The sequence below is a fragment of the Polyodon spathula genome, chromosome 17 (assembly GCF_017654505.1).
Source record: "Polyodon spathula isolate WHYD16114869_AA chromosome 17, ASM1765450v1, whole genome shotgun sequence".
Taxonomy (NCBI): Eukaryota; Metazoa; Chordata; class Actinopteri; order Acipenseriformes; family Polyodontidae; genus Polyodon; species Polyodon spathula.
In genome coordinates this window covers 35,061,728-35,075,098 of record NC_054550.1, presented here as the reverse complement: position 1 = coordinate 35,075,098, position 13,371 = coordinate 35,061,728, and the positions used below count along the sequence as shown (strand labels likewise).

The window sequence follows — 13,371 nt, the reverse complement described above, 5'->3', positions numbered from 1 at the left end:
TTATTATTTATTATTTTTAGCAAATCCACTCAAATCATAGACTTTGGATTTGTGTATATATAAAATGTGTCTATCTAGCTGTACTTTTTGTATTGAGTAACTTTAAAAAAGAGGTATCAAATACAAATATTGTATATTTACAGCTTGTAAAGTGCTTTATTAAATCTGTGTTGCAATAGCTTGTTTGATTTGATTTATTTAATGATGTACCCCCTTCACACAAACACAGTTCAGTTGTCAGCATGGCTGTCTATAGGCATTCGAGGATCGTTTTTACATTCAGATTTCTTGCACAAAGCAGAAACAAATAAACAAACTAAAATAGCAGACACCTGTCAAAGCAAAACACGCATTAGCATAGAGATGCATTATTCCAACCTCTGCAGCAATTAAGATCCTGCAAAACACGTTCACAGCTGTTTCCTCAGCACTTAGAGACCCTGCGTGTCTCTCACTTACAGGAAACACACAAAATCAGAACTCATCATTGAAATAAATGTTGTCCTTTGAGATGTTTCTGTTAGGGTTCTTAACACACGCAACGCAAACACTGTCCTGTATAATGAGCTAGTCTCATCCACCCAGCCCCAATGAAACACAACGAGCTAGTCTCATCCACCCAGCCCAATGAAACAAGCTAGTCTCATGACTGTGTTCTGTCCCAGTGCCAGGCTGTCCAGTCAAGCCTCGCCCAGTCCATCCCATGCTGCTGTCCTGTGCTAGTCCAGGTCCAGCTCAATGTCCAGGTTTGGCAGTGCGGTGCGCAGCATTTGAACTGTCTTGTCTTTCTCCCGTACTCCCGGAAGGTCGCTGAGAAGCAGCCTCTCCAGGTTCCTGCAAGGACAGAGGCAGGAGAAACAGCATTCAGAGCACTGTTCATCATCACCGCTCCACAATCAAACGCTTTTGGCTTGATCTGAACTGAATTCTCAAATGCAAATGGATCTATTTAACTGGGATAGAACCCTGGAGATGTACAGCTCGTTGCAAGGGGGTCCTGGCAAAAAGAGACGAAACATGCAAACAGGACAAAACCCATTCAAACAACCCTAAAAACAGCAATCCAAAAATAAACGCATAAAAAAGTAAAACAAATCCAATTTACATGGATCCTGATCACAGTCAGTACTTACAGGATTTACAACCCTGGTCAGATTTAAAATATATATTCATGAGTGATTTTAAAAGGTATGTGAAGAGGCTGTTTTATGTTTTAAGACAATGAATTCCCAAGATGAGGTGCCAGTAATTGGTCCTGTACTGGTCACAATTGGTTAGACTTGCTGTAACACAGGAGTTATCCAATCAGAACAAAATCCTGCTCAATGAATTACCTGCTAGAAATGATTTTGCAGTACCTTTACCAGTACAGAACAAACTTAGCATTTGAAGCATGCGCATGCTTTGTCCAGCTCTGCTGATGCGATGTGCAGCGCCCCCCCTGTGGTCATTGCAGTTTGGGGGTGCTGGGGTGGTTCACCTGAGGTGGTGCAGGGCGAGCAGCCCCCGGTCAGTCACATTGCCGCAGGACACCAGCTCCATCCTCAGCAGGCTCTCCTGCAGCTTCTCCACCTTGCTCAGTCTCTCTAGGCACGCGTCCTCGATGTAGATACACTTGCACAACTTCATCTCTTCAACGTGCTCCAGGCCATCTGGAAACAGTCAAATCACATTTGCAAGTAAGCAAACTGCAGGAGGTGTTCGCCCCAAAAAAACAACAGCAAAAAAACACAACAGTCCTGTACGGTCAGTGCCAACTATTTCACATTCAGATTACTGAAGAGTCAGGAATGCAAGGCTGTATTGACATGAGCACACACTGTGAACCATTCACATTGAACACCTCTGCAATGCAATCAAGTCGTTTCGCACGGTTTAACCAGCTTCGTTCTGCACGCCTCTCGCCTCTAAACTGCACAAGATGACATCTCTTAGAAAATAAGAGACACCAGGAATGGAAATAAGACTCCTGCTGCATAACAGTTTCACCCATTCCAGGTTGTAATACGAGCTTGATTAGCCACAGTGTTATAGGTAACACACTCAGTTGCGTCTGATAAAACCAGGAATGGATCAAACTGCTGTGCAACGGGAGTCTAAATGCCATCCCTGGACACCACTGCACACTACATATCACTTTGGCGTTCGTATTTACTCACCCAGGTGGTCGAAGCCCCTGTACATGATGCAGGACTCGGTGGCGTCGATGGCCTGGATCTTGTACCTGCCGATCGGGCCGGTGGGGAGGCCGTTGTAATCGTGCTGCCACCTGTCGAAGCCCTGGAACCGGACCTTCGCCCCGCAGCGCAGGAGCCACTCCGAGGCAGCCTGGTCGGGACCCACCGCTTTGATACGCTCGTAATCCACCCTGGGGCGATGGAACGGGAGAAAATGGAGGGAGGGGGCACAGTGGAGTTAGGTACAAGTGACAGTCTCATCTCAGACCCACCGCTTTGATACGCTCGTAATCCACCCTCTGGAAGTGCTGCTTAAATAAGTTGTTTTGTTTCCACGTTCTATTTTCTTAAAACTTTGGCGACACCTGCTGGTGGTTATTGATCACAGCACCACAGATCTACACCTGCAGTTTCACTCTGACACCAAACAGAATGAATCAGGATATAACCGCACCCTTCTTGCGACAAAGAACCTCCAAAATACATTGTAAAATATTCAATACCATGATGCATTAGATTAGAAGGACTGTCACACATATAACAGGTAGAGGGTATAATAAAAAACAATGGCACTCCCAGAATGAACCCAGTGTGACCTTGCTTACTTGTTGAACACTGCGTTCAGCCAGCCCCAGAAACGCCTGCAGCCGCTGGGTGGAGACGCCTTCTGTACCGACAACAAAGTCTGGGCTGTCTTTACCAACAGCTTCATTGTGTCAGACTGAAAGAAAGACTGGTGAACAATGTGAATCGGTGACTCAATCAAATTCTCTTCCGTAAAACAAGTGCTATTCCAAACTGAACTGAAGAGGCATGCTTGGTAATGTAACACTATAGTCTGGGGCCCGGGGATTAACCTGTAACACTATAGTCTGGGGGCCAGGGATTAACCTGGAACTCTATAGACTGGGGGCCGGGGATTAACCTGTAACACTATAGTCTGGGGGCCAGGGATTAACCTGTAACACTATAGTCTGGGGGCCGGGGATTAACCTGTAACACTATAGTCTGGGGCCCGGGGATTAACCTGGAACACTATAGTCTGGGGGCCGGGGATTAACCTGTAACACTATAGTCTGGGGGCCGGGGATTAACCTGTAACACTATAGTCTGGGGTCCGGGGATTAACCTGTAACACTATAGTCTGGGGTCCCGGGATTAACCTGTAACACTATAGTCTGGGGGCCGGGGATTAACCTGGAACACTATAGACTGGGGCCCGGGGATTAACCTGTAACACTATAGTCTGGGGCCTGTATAGTCTGGGGTCCGGGGATTAACCTGGGACACTATAGTCTGGGGATTAACCTGTAACACTATAGTCTGGGGTCCAGGGATTAACCTGGAACACTATAGTCTGGGGCCCGGGGATTAACCTGTAACACTATAGGGATTAACCTGTAACACTATAGTCTGGGGTCCGGGGATTAACCTGGAACACTATAGTCTGGGGTCCAGGGATTAACCTGTAACACTATAGTCTGGGGTCCAGGGATTAACCTGGAACACTATAGTCTGGGGGCCGGGGATTAACCTCACCCTACAGGCATAAACGTTCTGCTCCAAGATGATTTGCCCTGGCAATTGGATTGACGTCACTTCAACTGTAGGTGTTGTATTTTTTAAATGTATTTATTTATTTATGTTAGCCTGCACAAAGTGACGTTGTGAAAGTATAGATGACAAGGTCACAATGGCAATGAAACTTTAAAATATAACATCGGGATAAATAGAAACACACACCGAGGCCAGAGCTGCAGCATTACAGGGAGGTCGAAGATAAAAACAGCACAATTATAACCATACACGTCATGCTAAGTCTACATAATGTATGGCACTGAAGACTACAATAAACTAAATTTAAAAAATGCTATCGTCTTTTCATACAGAAAAACGGCAGACATGACAATAAAACAGACCACAATGTACAGTGATACTATTACTAAATACAAATACCTCCCGTGGCCTAACCGCACAGGACGACTGTCTCACAAAACCGCAGTGCTTACCGAAGAGAAAAATACCGACCTATCTTTAATTGCTTTGCGTTGTTCTTCAGCAATGCTCAGTTTGCCCGTGATAACAACCCAACCCGCTTCAACTCGGGACGAAGTCGAACCGTGTTACCAACAAATTCTCAGAGCACGCCCAGAGCCGACCTTTCACCCAGTCACGGCTCGGCCTTCTCGTCTCCCATTGGCCGAGATTCCTGCTTTCGCCGGTTTGTTCGATTTCAATGGGCGGAGGCGGACGAGCTAAATCCAGGAGAGTAAATAAACCGAGGCTCCTGTGCGCCGGGGAACCGCCACCTTAAAACAAGCAGCGATGATTCTGTCCGGGAGTCGGAAAGCCATTTCTGCTGCATCGCTGCTGATGAGAAGTGAAAGCAGGCGTGCAGACAGCATTGTAAACACCGTCAGGCGCAGTCACAGGTGAGCTCAGTTTAAAAGACTTGCAGACAGCATTGTAAACACCGTCAGGCGCAGTCACAGGTGAGCTCAGTTTAAAAGACTTGCAGACAGCATTGTAAACACCGTCAGGCGCAGTCACAGGTGAGCTCAGTTTAAAAGATTTGCAGACAGCATTGTAAACCACGTCAGGCGCAGTCACAGGTGAGCTCAGTTTAAAAGATTTGCAGACAGCATTGTAAACCACGTCAGGCGCAGTCACAGGTGAGCTCAGTTTAAAAGACTTGCAGACCTCAAGCTGTTCCGCGTACTCGTTTATCATTGTGCGGGGTTGTCTTGCCGGGTTTGCCGGGTAGTCAGCTCGCCCAGGAATGGTAACGTTTTGGGCGGATCGTGTTTAATGCAATCTTTTTTTCTTATGTGTGGGGGGTTTTACACAATACCCGACACCAGTTCAAAACAATGACTGTGGTTGGCGACGTGAAATAAACACGCTGACTTGTCTATAGGTTATTACAGGACGCTGTAGCAAACGATATAGACAAATATAGCTACTACAGAAACTGGTGTGATCGATAGATACATCATTAGTAAAAATCACAAAAAAACAGGAATGGAAATATGACTCCCATTGCATAGAAGTTTGATCCATTACTGGTTTGACTGGTTTTAATAAGAAGACACGCCTGAGGGTGTTACCTGTACACCGTGGCTAATCAAATTGGTGGCAAAACCTCGAATGGGTGCAACTGCTCTGCAATAAGAGTCTTATTACCATCACTAAAAAAATTGTAGAATTTAAGGGTAGCACTGTACAGACATGTCAATACAGATTCACTGCCTCTTCACAATTGAGATGTGCTGTGCATTGATAAGGTAGTGCAGAAGGCAGGATCAATCAGTCTTAACAGCGAGTAACTTTCAGAGAGCCTGTAATGCAGTTTACAGCATAGAGTTTACAGTGTGTACAGAATACAGTGTACAGGTAGCTGCTTTTGTGAGCGCAGGTCTCGTTCTTTCCTTTACCTGTATACAGCTCTGCAGTGTTTAGTGTTGATCTGTGTATTTATTTAACTCACTGAGGTCTCGTTTACAAGGGGGTCCAGGAAAACAATTAAAAAAAAGAACAAACAGCACAATAAAAACACGTGCGGTTCAGATCGAGTCAGCAGCGCACAGATTTGCTTTCACCAGGTCTGTAAGTAGCAGGCGCTGCCTGTGACATTTGAACCCGATACCTGCTCTATCATTTGCATTAAGGGCCAATGTTCCCTGCGTCCGGGCTTCCGGTAATGTCTGGACAGCGTCTTGGGTTGTCCTGGAAAGCAAACTGTAACGTGAAGCAAAGCTGAATGAGTAAGAGCTGTGTGAGTAATCCTATCTAACACTGCTTACTCTCATCTCCGCGCTCGTTTTATAAGTGCTGGTAATAGAAATTAAATAAACAAAAGGCACGGTTATGAAATCCTGTGCAGAACTGAAGGGCCCTGAGGGAGTCTTAATCGCCAACAGTGAGTGAGCTCCAGATCATGGAAAATATCCTGTTGAGTGTATTCCACTGGGCATAGTCACAAAAATTGCAAGTTTTATTTTATATATATATAATAGTGATTTAAATATAGTTTCTTGAGTATCCTGATGTTAATTGAATTAATCAAAGCATACTTTAAAAGCGGATTCCTTGAAGTCTCCTAATACTCCCAACTGCAGGCTTTTGAACTAGTGAACTGACAGAGGAGCCAAAGTAAGAACAGCTGGCTCCATGTCAAGTTGGCATTATAGGTAGTTAGAAAATACCAGATTTTAAATTGAAGCACAGGCTTATCAACTGAACTCCTCTTGCTAACGAGTTTGAGAGTACAGACCCGCTCTCTGTTTTAGTGCCCTTCCAGACCCAGTTTGGAGGCCATCAGGTCACAGTCCTTAATCTTCAATCCTAAATCAACTGATCAGCCTGGTTGGTTTGCAGTCCACAGAGGTCAGGTCTGGGGGGAGCTGTGTGTCGGACGGATCTCACTGACTGTGTATCTGTGGCTTCACACGCTGACAGCAGGGCCGCTGGGTTCCAATCCGCTGGATTTTGTTTACTTCGGTAACAGAACGAGCAGTCCAGTGTCGAATGTCATTTAAAGCTGTCGATTTTGTTTTTTAACCCACAGTAGTAACTGGCACAGCCATCTTGTAAATCAAACACAAGTAACTAGATTGCAAATATAACTGACCAGATTCAACTAGATTGCAAATACAACTGACTGGATTCAACTAGATTGCAAATACAACTGACTGGATTCAACTAGATTGCAAATACAACTGACTGGATTCAACTAGATTGCAAATATAACTGACCGGATTCAACTAGATTGCAAATATAACTGACCGGATTCAACTAGATTGCAAATACAACTGACCGGATTCAACTAGATTGCAAATATAACTGACCGGATTCAACTAGATTGCAAATATAACTGACCGGATTCAACTAGATTGCAAATATAACTGACCGGATTCAACTGGATTGCAAATATAACTGACCGGATTCAACTAGATTGCAAATATAACTGACCGGATTCAGCTAGATTGCAATTACAATTGACCAAATTCGCTGGCTGGCTGGCTCTCTGTGAAGCTCAAACCTGAATCAAAAGGTTCTGTCACTGCGGTGGCTCTCATTCTTCACATGCAGGGTAAGTATTTGTGAATGCCTATGGATTAAGGTGATCAGATTTCTTGGTGAAACCACCAGAAAGCTATTATTTATGAAGTTCTTGGTTAACAGTTAAGGCTGCTTAGTCCCTGCGTGGGGTTTCGTGTCCAGGCAGGTGAATAATGGAAGTAGGAAGGTCGTATTAACTCAACGACTGCTTTCTTTATGCTGTAATTGCTGGGTTGTCAGTAGAAGATTATTATCATTGTGTGTGTTACAGGCAAAGTCCAAAATCCACACATTCTGTTCAGGTTAAGAACATACCAGGCACAGCATCAAATTCACTGAGAGTGATTGTTTCTGCAGCTGTGGATCCAAGCGCTTTCTTTAAAAACAACTGAACCAAAGAACACTGAGCAGCCACTGGGTTTGCAGCCTCACCAAGCCAATACAGGACCATGCCATGACAGGGATGGAAATAAGACTCCTATTGCATAGCGCTTTCACCCGTTCCAGGTTTTATTTCAAGCTTGATCAGCCACAGTGTATAGGTAACAATCTCGGGTGTGTCTTATTAAGCTCATAGTAAAACCAGGAATGAATCAAACTGCTATGCAGTGGGAGTCTTGTTTGCATCCCTGCATGAAAACAGTACTGTACACATGTGGTCATCAGTGTTTGACTAATATCTGCAAGTGCAAGGTTGTCAAGGTGACAGGGTCTAATGTAATAATACAGAAGTTCATCTGCTTGCTGGTGTGTTGATGTGTTATCCAGTGTCACAGATACTCACAGAATGACCCAAGAGTCGCAAATGGGCAGTGCAGATCAGCCTCCACCAAACCCCTGGAAGAGAGCTACAGCACACCAGGGGATGAGAGTACCGGAAAGCAGTGTCACACAGCTGGTGTTCGAGGGGTGAGGCAAGGTGGTGCATCGCCCTGCTGCGCCCCCTAGCCTCTATAGTAGTGTAGTGCATCTGCCTTTGCAGAACTGGTTTAGTTCTGCAAAGGGTCTCCACCAATAGAAACTTGGCATGCAAATCAGCTTCATTACCCATACTGAACCTGCCCTTTCTGTAGCGGAGCTCAAACTGCAGTAAACCTGTTATACTGAGACGAGTCTCCTTCAGATAAATACAAAATAAAATAAAAAGGTCAACCTGTTTGTGTTTTCATAAAGCACAAGTTGCATATGTATATACTGTGTGTGTGTGTGTGTGTGTGTGTGTATATATATATATATATATATACTGTATATAGGATGATGCTGATGCTAATGCTTGTTATTAATGGCCTGTGTGCTCCTCCTGCAGCTCCTATGATGTGGCGGTGGTGGGGGGGGGCATAGTGGGTCTGGCCACGGCCCGGGAGCTGATCCTGAGACACCCCTCGCTGAGCTTCGTCGTCCTGGAGAAGGAGAAGGAGCTGGGTAGGGTGCTGCACTGCAGCTGTCAATCCAGCCCTAGATACTGGAGGGGTTGATCTTAATACAGCATCTCCTAGAAATCACTAGGCGCAGTTACAAACTACAGCGGAAAGAGGTTTGAGATGGCCCTTGTGTGGCTTACATCAGTGTCGTTAAGATCAGCCAAGATTTAGATCATTCAAACAGGCCTCGTAGTGTGTGTGTGTGTGTGTGTGTGTGTGTGTGTGTGTGTGTGTGGATTTATTTCAAACACATTTAAAGTTGCATTGAGAGGAAATGGTTAAATTATGTGCATGCCCTCTCCCAGTCTGAATGTATCTGTATGGTTTTTGCACCTTGTTTTGTGTTTTCTTGAACGCTTTGATCTTGTTTGTTTCACCAGCGGTGCATCAGAGCGGTCACAACAGCGGGGTGATCCACAGCGGGATCTACTACACGCCAGGCTCTCTGAAAGCCAGGCTGTGTGTGCGCGGCGCCACGCTGGCATACCAGTACTGTGAGCGGAAGGGCATCCCATACCAGCGCTGCGGGAAGGTTAGAGGGGTGACTCGCCCACTCACACAAGAGACAACTGCACAACGTCTTTAATCTTTCCAGCAACAACTTTTTATGTGTGAACCTTTTTTGTGCACAATACCTTCCGAGCCTCCTTAATCACTTTTCACACAGCGGGTCCCTCTCAACATGCTGTGGCCGCCTCTTCAATTAACACATTTAAAAAACAAATAGTTACCAAAAATAACACAACAACGAAAAGCTACTTTTAGTTTCTTAAATGCAGTATAGAAGATATCTGGTGAACAACCCTTGTTCTGTAATAAATGCAGCAAAATCACTAACACATGTTTTTGCTAACTCCGCATTATGGTAGCTGCTTTAGTGCTGTTTATGTACTCTGTGTGATTGGTTGTTAAATATTGTTCTGTTAAAACATTCCATGTGCAATGTGTTGATAAGTGTGGGTTCCAAGTCTAAAGGCTGGAACAGTGTCCTGTTCAACTTTTACCTACATGTGCAGCGAAAGCTGTTCTTTAGAACTCGTTTCCTAATAGGCTGCCCCACCTCAACAAGGCAAGGTTCTTCATCCAATAGAAAGCGGTTTATACAGAGCAAGGGAAGCACACATGGCTTTAGCATTTCCAGCAATGCTGAGGCCAGCTTACAAACCGATACTTCAGATTCCCAGAAATGGGGTTCCAAGGGGTTCAGGAAGGCGTGTAGGGAGCTTTCAGTAGTTTGAAGGTCAAGACATTTTGTGTAAAAGGTTAATATCAATTGTATTATAGCACTAACCCTGTTTGATCACATTTTCCATGACACTACTTAGGCTTAGACTAAATATGCACTTGCTCATAGAATGACTAACAAATAATATGAATACATTTTCTAGTGTTGACCTCAGCCAATTGTAGCTGAAGATACTACAGCATATAAGCATGCATTGGTGTGTTCACAGTGCGTAGCTCACTCTCTGTCCTTCCAGACACCCCTCTCTCTCTCTCTCTTACTCATCCCTCTCCCTCTTGCTCTCCCTCTCCAGCTCATCGTCGCTGTAGAGCAGGAGGAGATTCCTCGGCTCAAGGCGCTATATGAGCGCGGCCTGCAGAACAACGTCCGTGAGCTCAGGATTATCGACGCCAAGGAGATCCGTGAGAGAGAGCCGTACTGTCGTGTACGCAGCGTGCTGTGTGTGTGTGTGTGTGTGTGTGTGTGTGTGTGTGTGTGTGTGTGTGTGGGGAGGGGGGGGCTGCTGCACATTTACATGCATGCTCTGGAACAAAGAACCAAGAGGCAAAAGAGGTGTTTTGTGAATTTGTGTGATGTTGAAATTGCCTTGATGTAACTGTGTTGATGGGGCTCTGTGTTGTGTTGATAATGACTCTCTGTGTTGTATTGATGGTGGGGCTCTGGGTTGTGTTGATGATGACACTGTGGTGTGTTGATGAGGCTCTGTTGTGTTGATGGGGCTCTGTGTTGTATTGATGATGCCACTCTGGGGCTCTGTGTTGTGTACACGGGTCACTGTGTTGTGTTGATTACACTGTGGTCGATGGAGCTCTGTGTGATGGCGTTCTGTGTTATGTTGATGGGGCTCTGTGTTCTGTACATGGGGCACTGTGTTATGTTGATTAGACTGTGGTGTCGATGGGGCACTGTTGTGTTGATGACACTGTGTGGTGGTGATGGAGCTCTGTGTATTGTTCTGCGCAGGGTCTGATGGCGCTCGACTCCCCTTACACTGGCATTGTGGACTGGCGGCTGGTGGCCCACACCTATGGCAAGGAGTTCCAGGAGTTGGGCGGGGCCGTCATCATAGAATTCGAGGCTGCGGATATCAGGATGGCATCGGAGAGCCCCGAGGGCACAGCAGACGGTACAAGCCTCTGATCCCCTCCTCTGTGGTTTCTTGCACTGCTTGCACCAGCTTGCACTGCAGTTGTCTGTATTGTGTCTGCTGTGCAGGTTAACTGAGCATCTCAGTGTGGTGTCAGTCAGACTCCATTCTCAATCAGAAGCATGTCTTTATTTACTTTGTTTTTTTTTCTGATTTCAGGAATGAAGTATCCTATATTAATCAAAAGTTCAAAGGTAAGCACTGCTTTTTTTTTGTTGTTGTTGGAAACTGGAAACTGTTTGTGTGTGTATGTGCTTATGTTCTAATGATCAGGGTTATGTGTTTGTGTGTATGTGCTTATGTTCTAATGATCAGGGTTATGTGTTTGTGTGTATGTGCTTATGTTCTAATGATCAGGGTTATGTGTTTGTACGGATATCTCATTGGGGTTATTATGTGTTGATGGGGCTGTGGTTGGGTTGCAGGGGGAGGAGGTGCGCTGCCGCTATGTGCTGACCTGCGGAGGGCTCTACTCAGACCGGCTTTCCCAGATCTCTGGCTGCAGCTCCGAGCCTCGTATCGTCCCCTTCAGAGGAGACTACCTGGTGCTGAAGCCAGAGAAGCACTACCTTGTCAAAGGCAATATCTACCCTGTGAGTCCCTGCCCTCCTTAAATCATCCTCTGCCTTTTCTCCTATCCACTCCACTACCCACTAACCCAACCCTCTCCCGTGCCCTCTCTGTGCGGATGTGGTGAAAGGACTTTAACACTCACAGAGCTACCCTGGTCTTGCAACACTAAAGCTCTAACTGAGGGCTGCTAAATTCCTCTGCAGGTCCCGGACCCTCGGTTCCCCTTCCTCGGGGTTCACTTCACCCCCCGGATGGACGGCAGCGTCTGGCTGGGACCCAACGCCGTCCTGGCATTCAAACGGGAGGGCTACAGGCTGTACGACTTCAACATGCGGGACTTCGCAGACGCGCTCAGCTTCAGGTAGGACCGCGGGAAACAGTGCCGAGGACACCCTGAAAACCTGGCTTTTCTTCTCTGGGTAGCAGACTGACCCAGTGAGCACCACTGCAGGTGTCATCACCTGTCTGCTGTCAAAGTTCTCACTCCAAATAATCCATCTGTGCAGCTGTAATGCCCTAAATACTGCACTATAAACACGTGCTGAAACCACAAAGAACCCCCAAGTGGTATTAATAGAGATCTGTTGGAGTGAGCCGGTCAGGGAGTGAGTTGTTCGGTGAGTGAGCCGGTCAGGGAGTGAGTTGTTCAGCGAGTGAGTTGGTCAGGGAGTGATCCAGTCAGGGAGTGAGTCGTTCAGGGAGTGAGCTGGTCTGTGTCTCCCGGCAGGGGTCTGCGGAAGCTGGTCTACAGGAACCTCGTCTATGGAGTGGGTGAGATGTACAGGGGGATCTTCATCAGCGCTCAGGTGAAGCTGCTGCAGAAATACATCCCAGAGCTGTCCATCAATGATGTGCTCAGGTGAGGGGGCAGGGAGGTGGGGTCAGAAACTCATGCAAAAAAAACACATCACTACTGTCTGATAACATACTTGCAATAACAATGACAGAATCTATTCTGTTTTAATTAGGGATTTTAATCTTGACATTGTCTATTGATCGATTAATCACTCCTGTTTGCTAGTGATATGAAATTGTATTGAAAGACATTTCCAAGTAATAACATAATGCTATTTACTGCAAATGTTTCATAATGCCAGCTAATGTTTACTATACATATATTTCCTTGCATGTAATTTGACAGTTTGAAAATATTTTCTTACCTGTAATTGCAAGTAAGCCAAGGTGGCTGTCGTGTTCTTGTTGTTGATTGGTTGGCTGTGCAGGGGCCCGGCAGGGGTGCGTGCGCAGGCTCTGGATCGCGACGGGAACCTGGTGGATGATTTCGTGTTCGACGGGGGGGTGGGTGCCATCGGGAGCCGGGTCCTTCACGTGAGGAACGCGCCGTCACCCGCCGCCACCTCCTCCCTCGCCATCGGAGAGATGATTGCCGACGAGGTGGAGAGCAGGTTCCAGCTGTAGAGACCCAGCCCGGTCTCTACAGTGGGTCTGTCGCAAACCCCCTCAGAACCCCCCTCCTTCACCACTGCCATCAGCTGCATTGGGGGGGGGGGGGCTACAGGGGCAGGGGGTTGTGTACAGACGGGACTGCAGCTTCGGAGGACTCATGCCCTGAGGCCTTAGTAATGCAACGGGATGAGAGAAAGATGATGGGTGGGAAAAAACACGCACACACATTTTTTAAACTTATTTTTTTTTTTTTTATAATAAACCAAAATATCATGAAGTCGTGCATGCATGGCAGTACTTTGTAGAAAAATTGGAAACATTCTCTCCTGTTTTAAAGCA

At 46.1% G+C, this 13,371-nt stretch overlaps 2 protein-coding genes across 7 annotated transcripts; one reads left to right on the top strand and one right to left on the bottom strand.

Annotated features, from left to right (window-relative positions):
* Window positions 1-180: 180 nt before the first annotated feature.
* On the bottom strand, window positions 181-4,307 carry dmac2l (distal membrane arm assembly component 2 like). Of its 5 annotated transcripts, none has more exons than XM_041275719.1 (5): window positions 4,206-4,307; window positions 2,783-2,910; window positions 2,160-2,368; window positions 1,481-1,652; window positions 181-834 (listed from the first exon to the last, which is right to left on the bottom strand). In XM_041275719.1, the coding sequence occupies exons 2-5, from the start codon at window positions 2,887-2,889 to the stop codon at window positions 720-722; spliced, it is 603 nt and encodes a 200-aa protein (XP_041131653.1). In that variant the 5' UTR covers window positions 2,890-2,910; window positions 4,206-4,307; the 3' UTR covers window positions 181-719. The 5 variants fall into 5 exon arrangements, with proteins under 5 accessions (XP_041131653.1, XP_041131655.1, XP_041131656.1 ...); XM_041275721.1 differs by having other exon boundaries at window positions 2,783-2,898; window positions 4,206-4,305; XM_041275722.1 differs by having other exon boundaries at window positions 4,187-4,304.
* Window positions 4,308-4,422: 115 nt separating this feature from the next.
* Window positions 4,423-13,240, top strand: l2hgdh (L-2-hydroxyglutarate dehydrogenase). Of its 2 annotated transcripts, XM_041275709.1 has the most exons (10): window positions 4,423-4,609; window positions 8,545-8,660; window positions 9,040-9,191; window positions 10,198-10,329; window positions 10,869-11,031; window positions 11,212-11,246; window positions 11,478-11,645; window positions 11,829-11,986; window positions 12,353-12,484; window positions 12,849-13,240. In XM_041275709.1, exons 1-10 carry the CDS (start codon window positions 4,503-4,505, stop codon window positions 13,042-13,044), a joined length of 1,359 nt encoding a protein of 452 aa, XP_041131643.1. In that variant the 5' UTR covers window positions 4,423-4,502; the 3' UTR covers window positions 13,045-13,240. The 2 variants fall into 2 exon arrangements, with proteins under 2 accessions (XP_041131643.1, XP_041131644.1); XM_041275710.1 differs by lacking the exon at window positions 11,478-11,645.
* The last annotated feature ends 131 nt before the right edge of the window (window positions 13,241-13,371 follow it).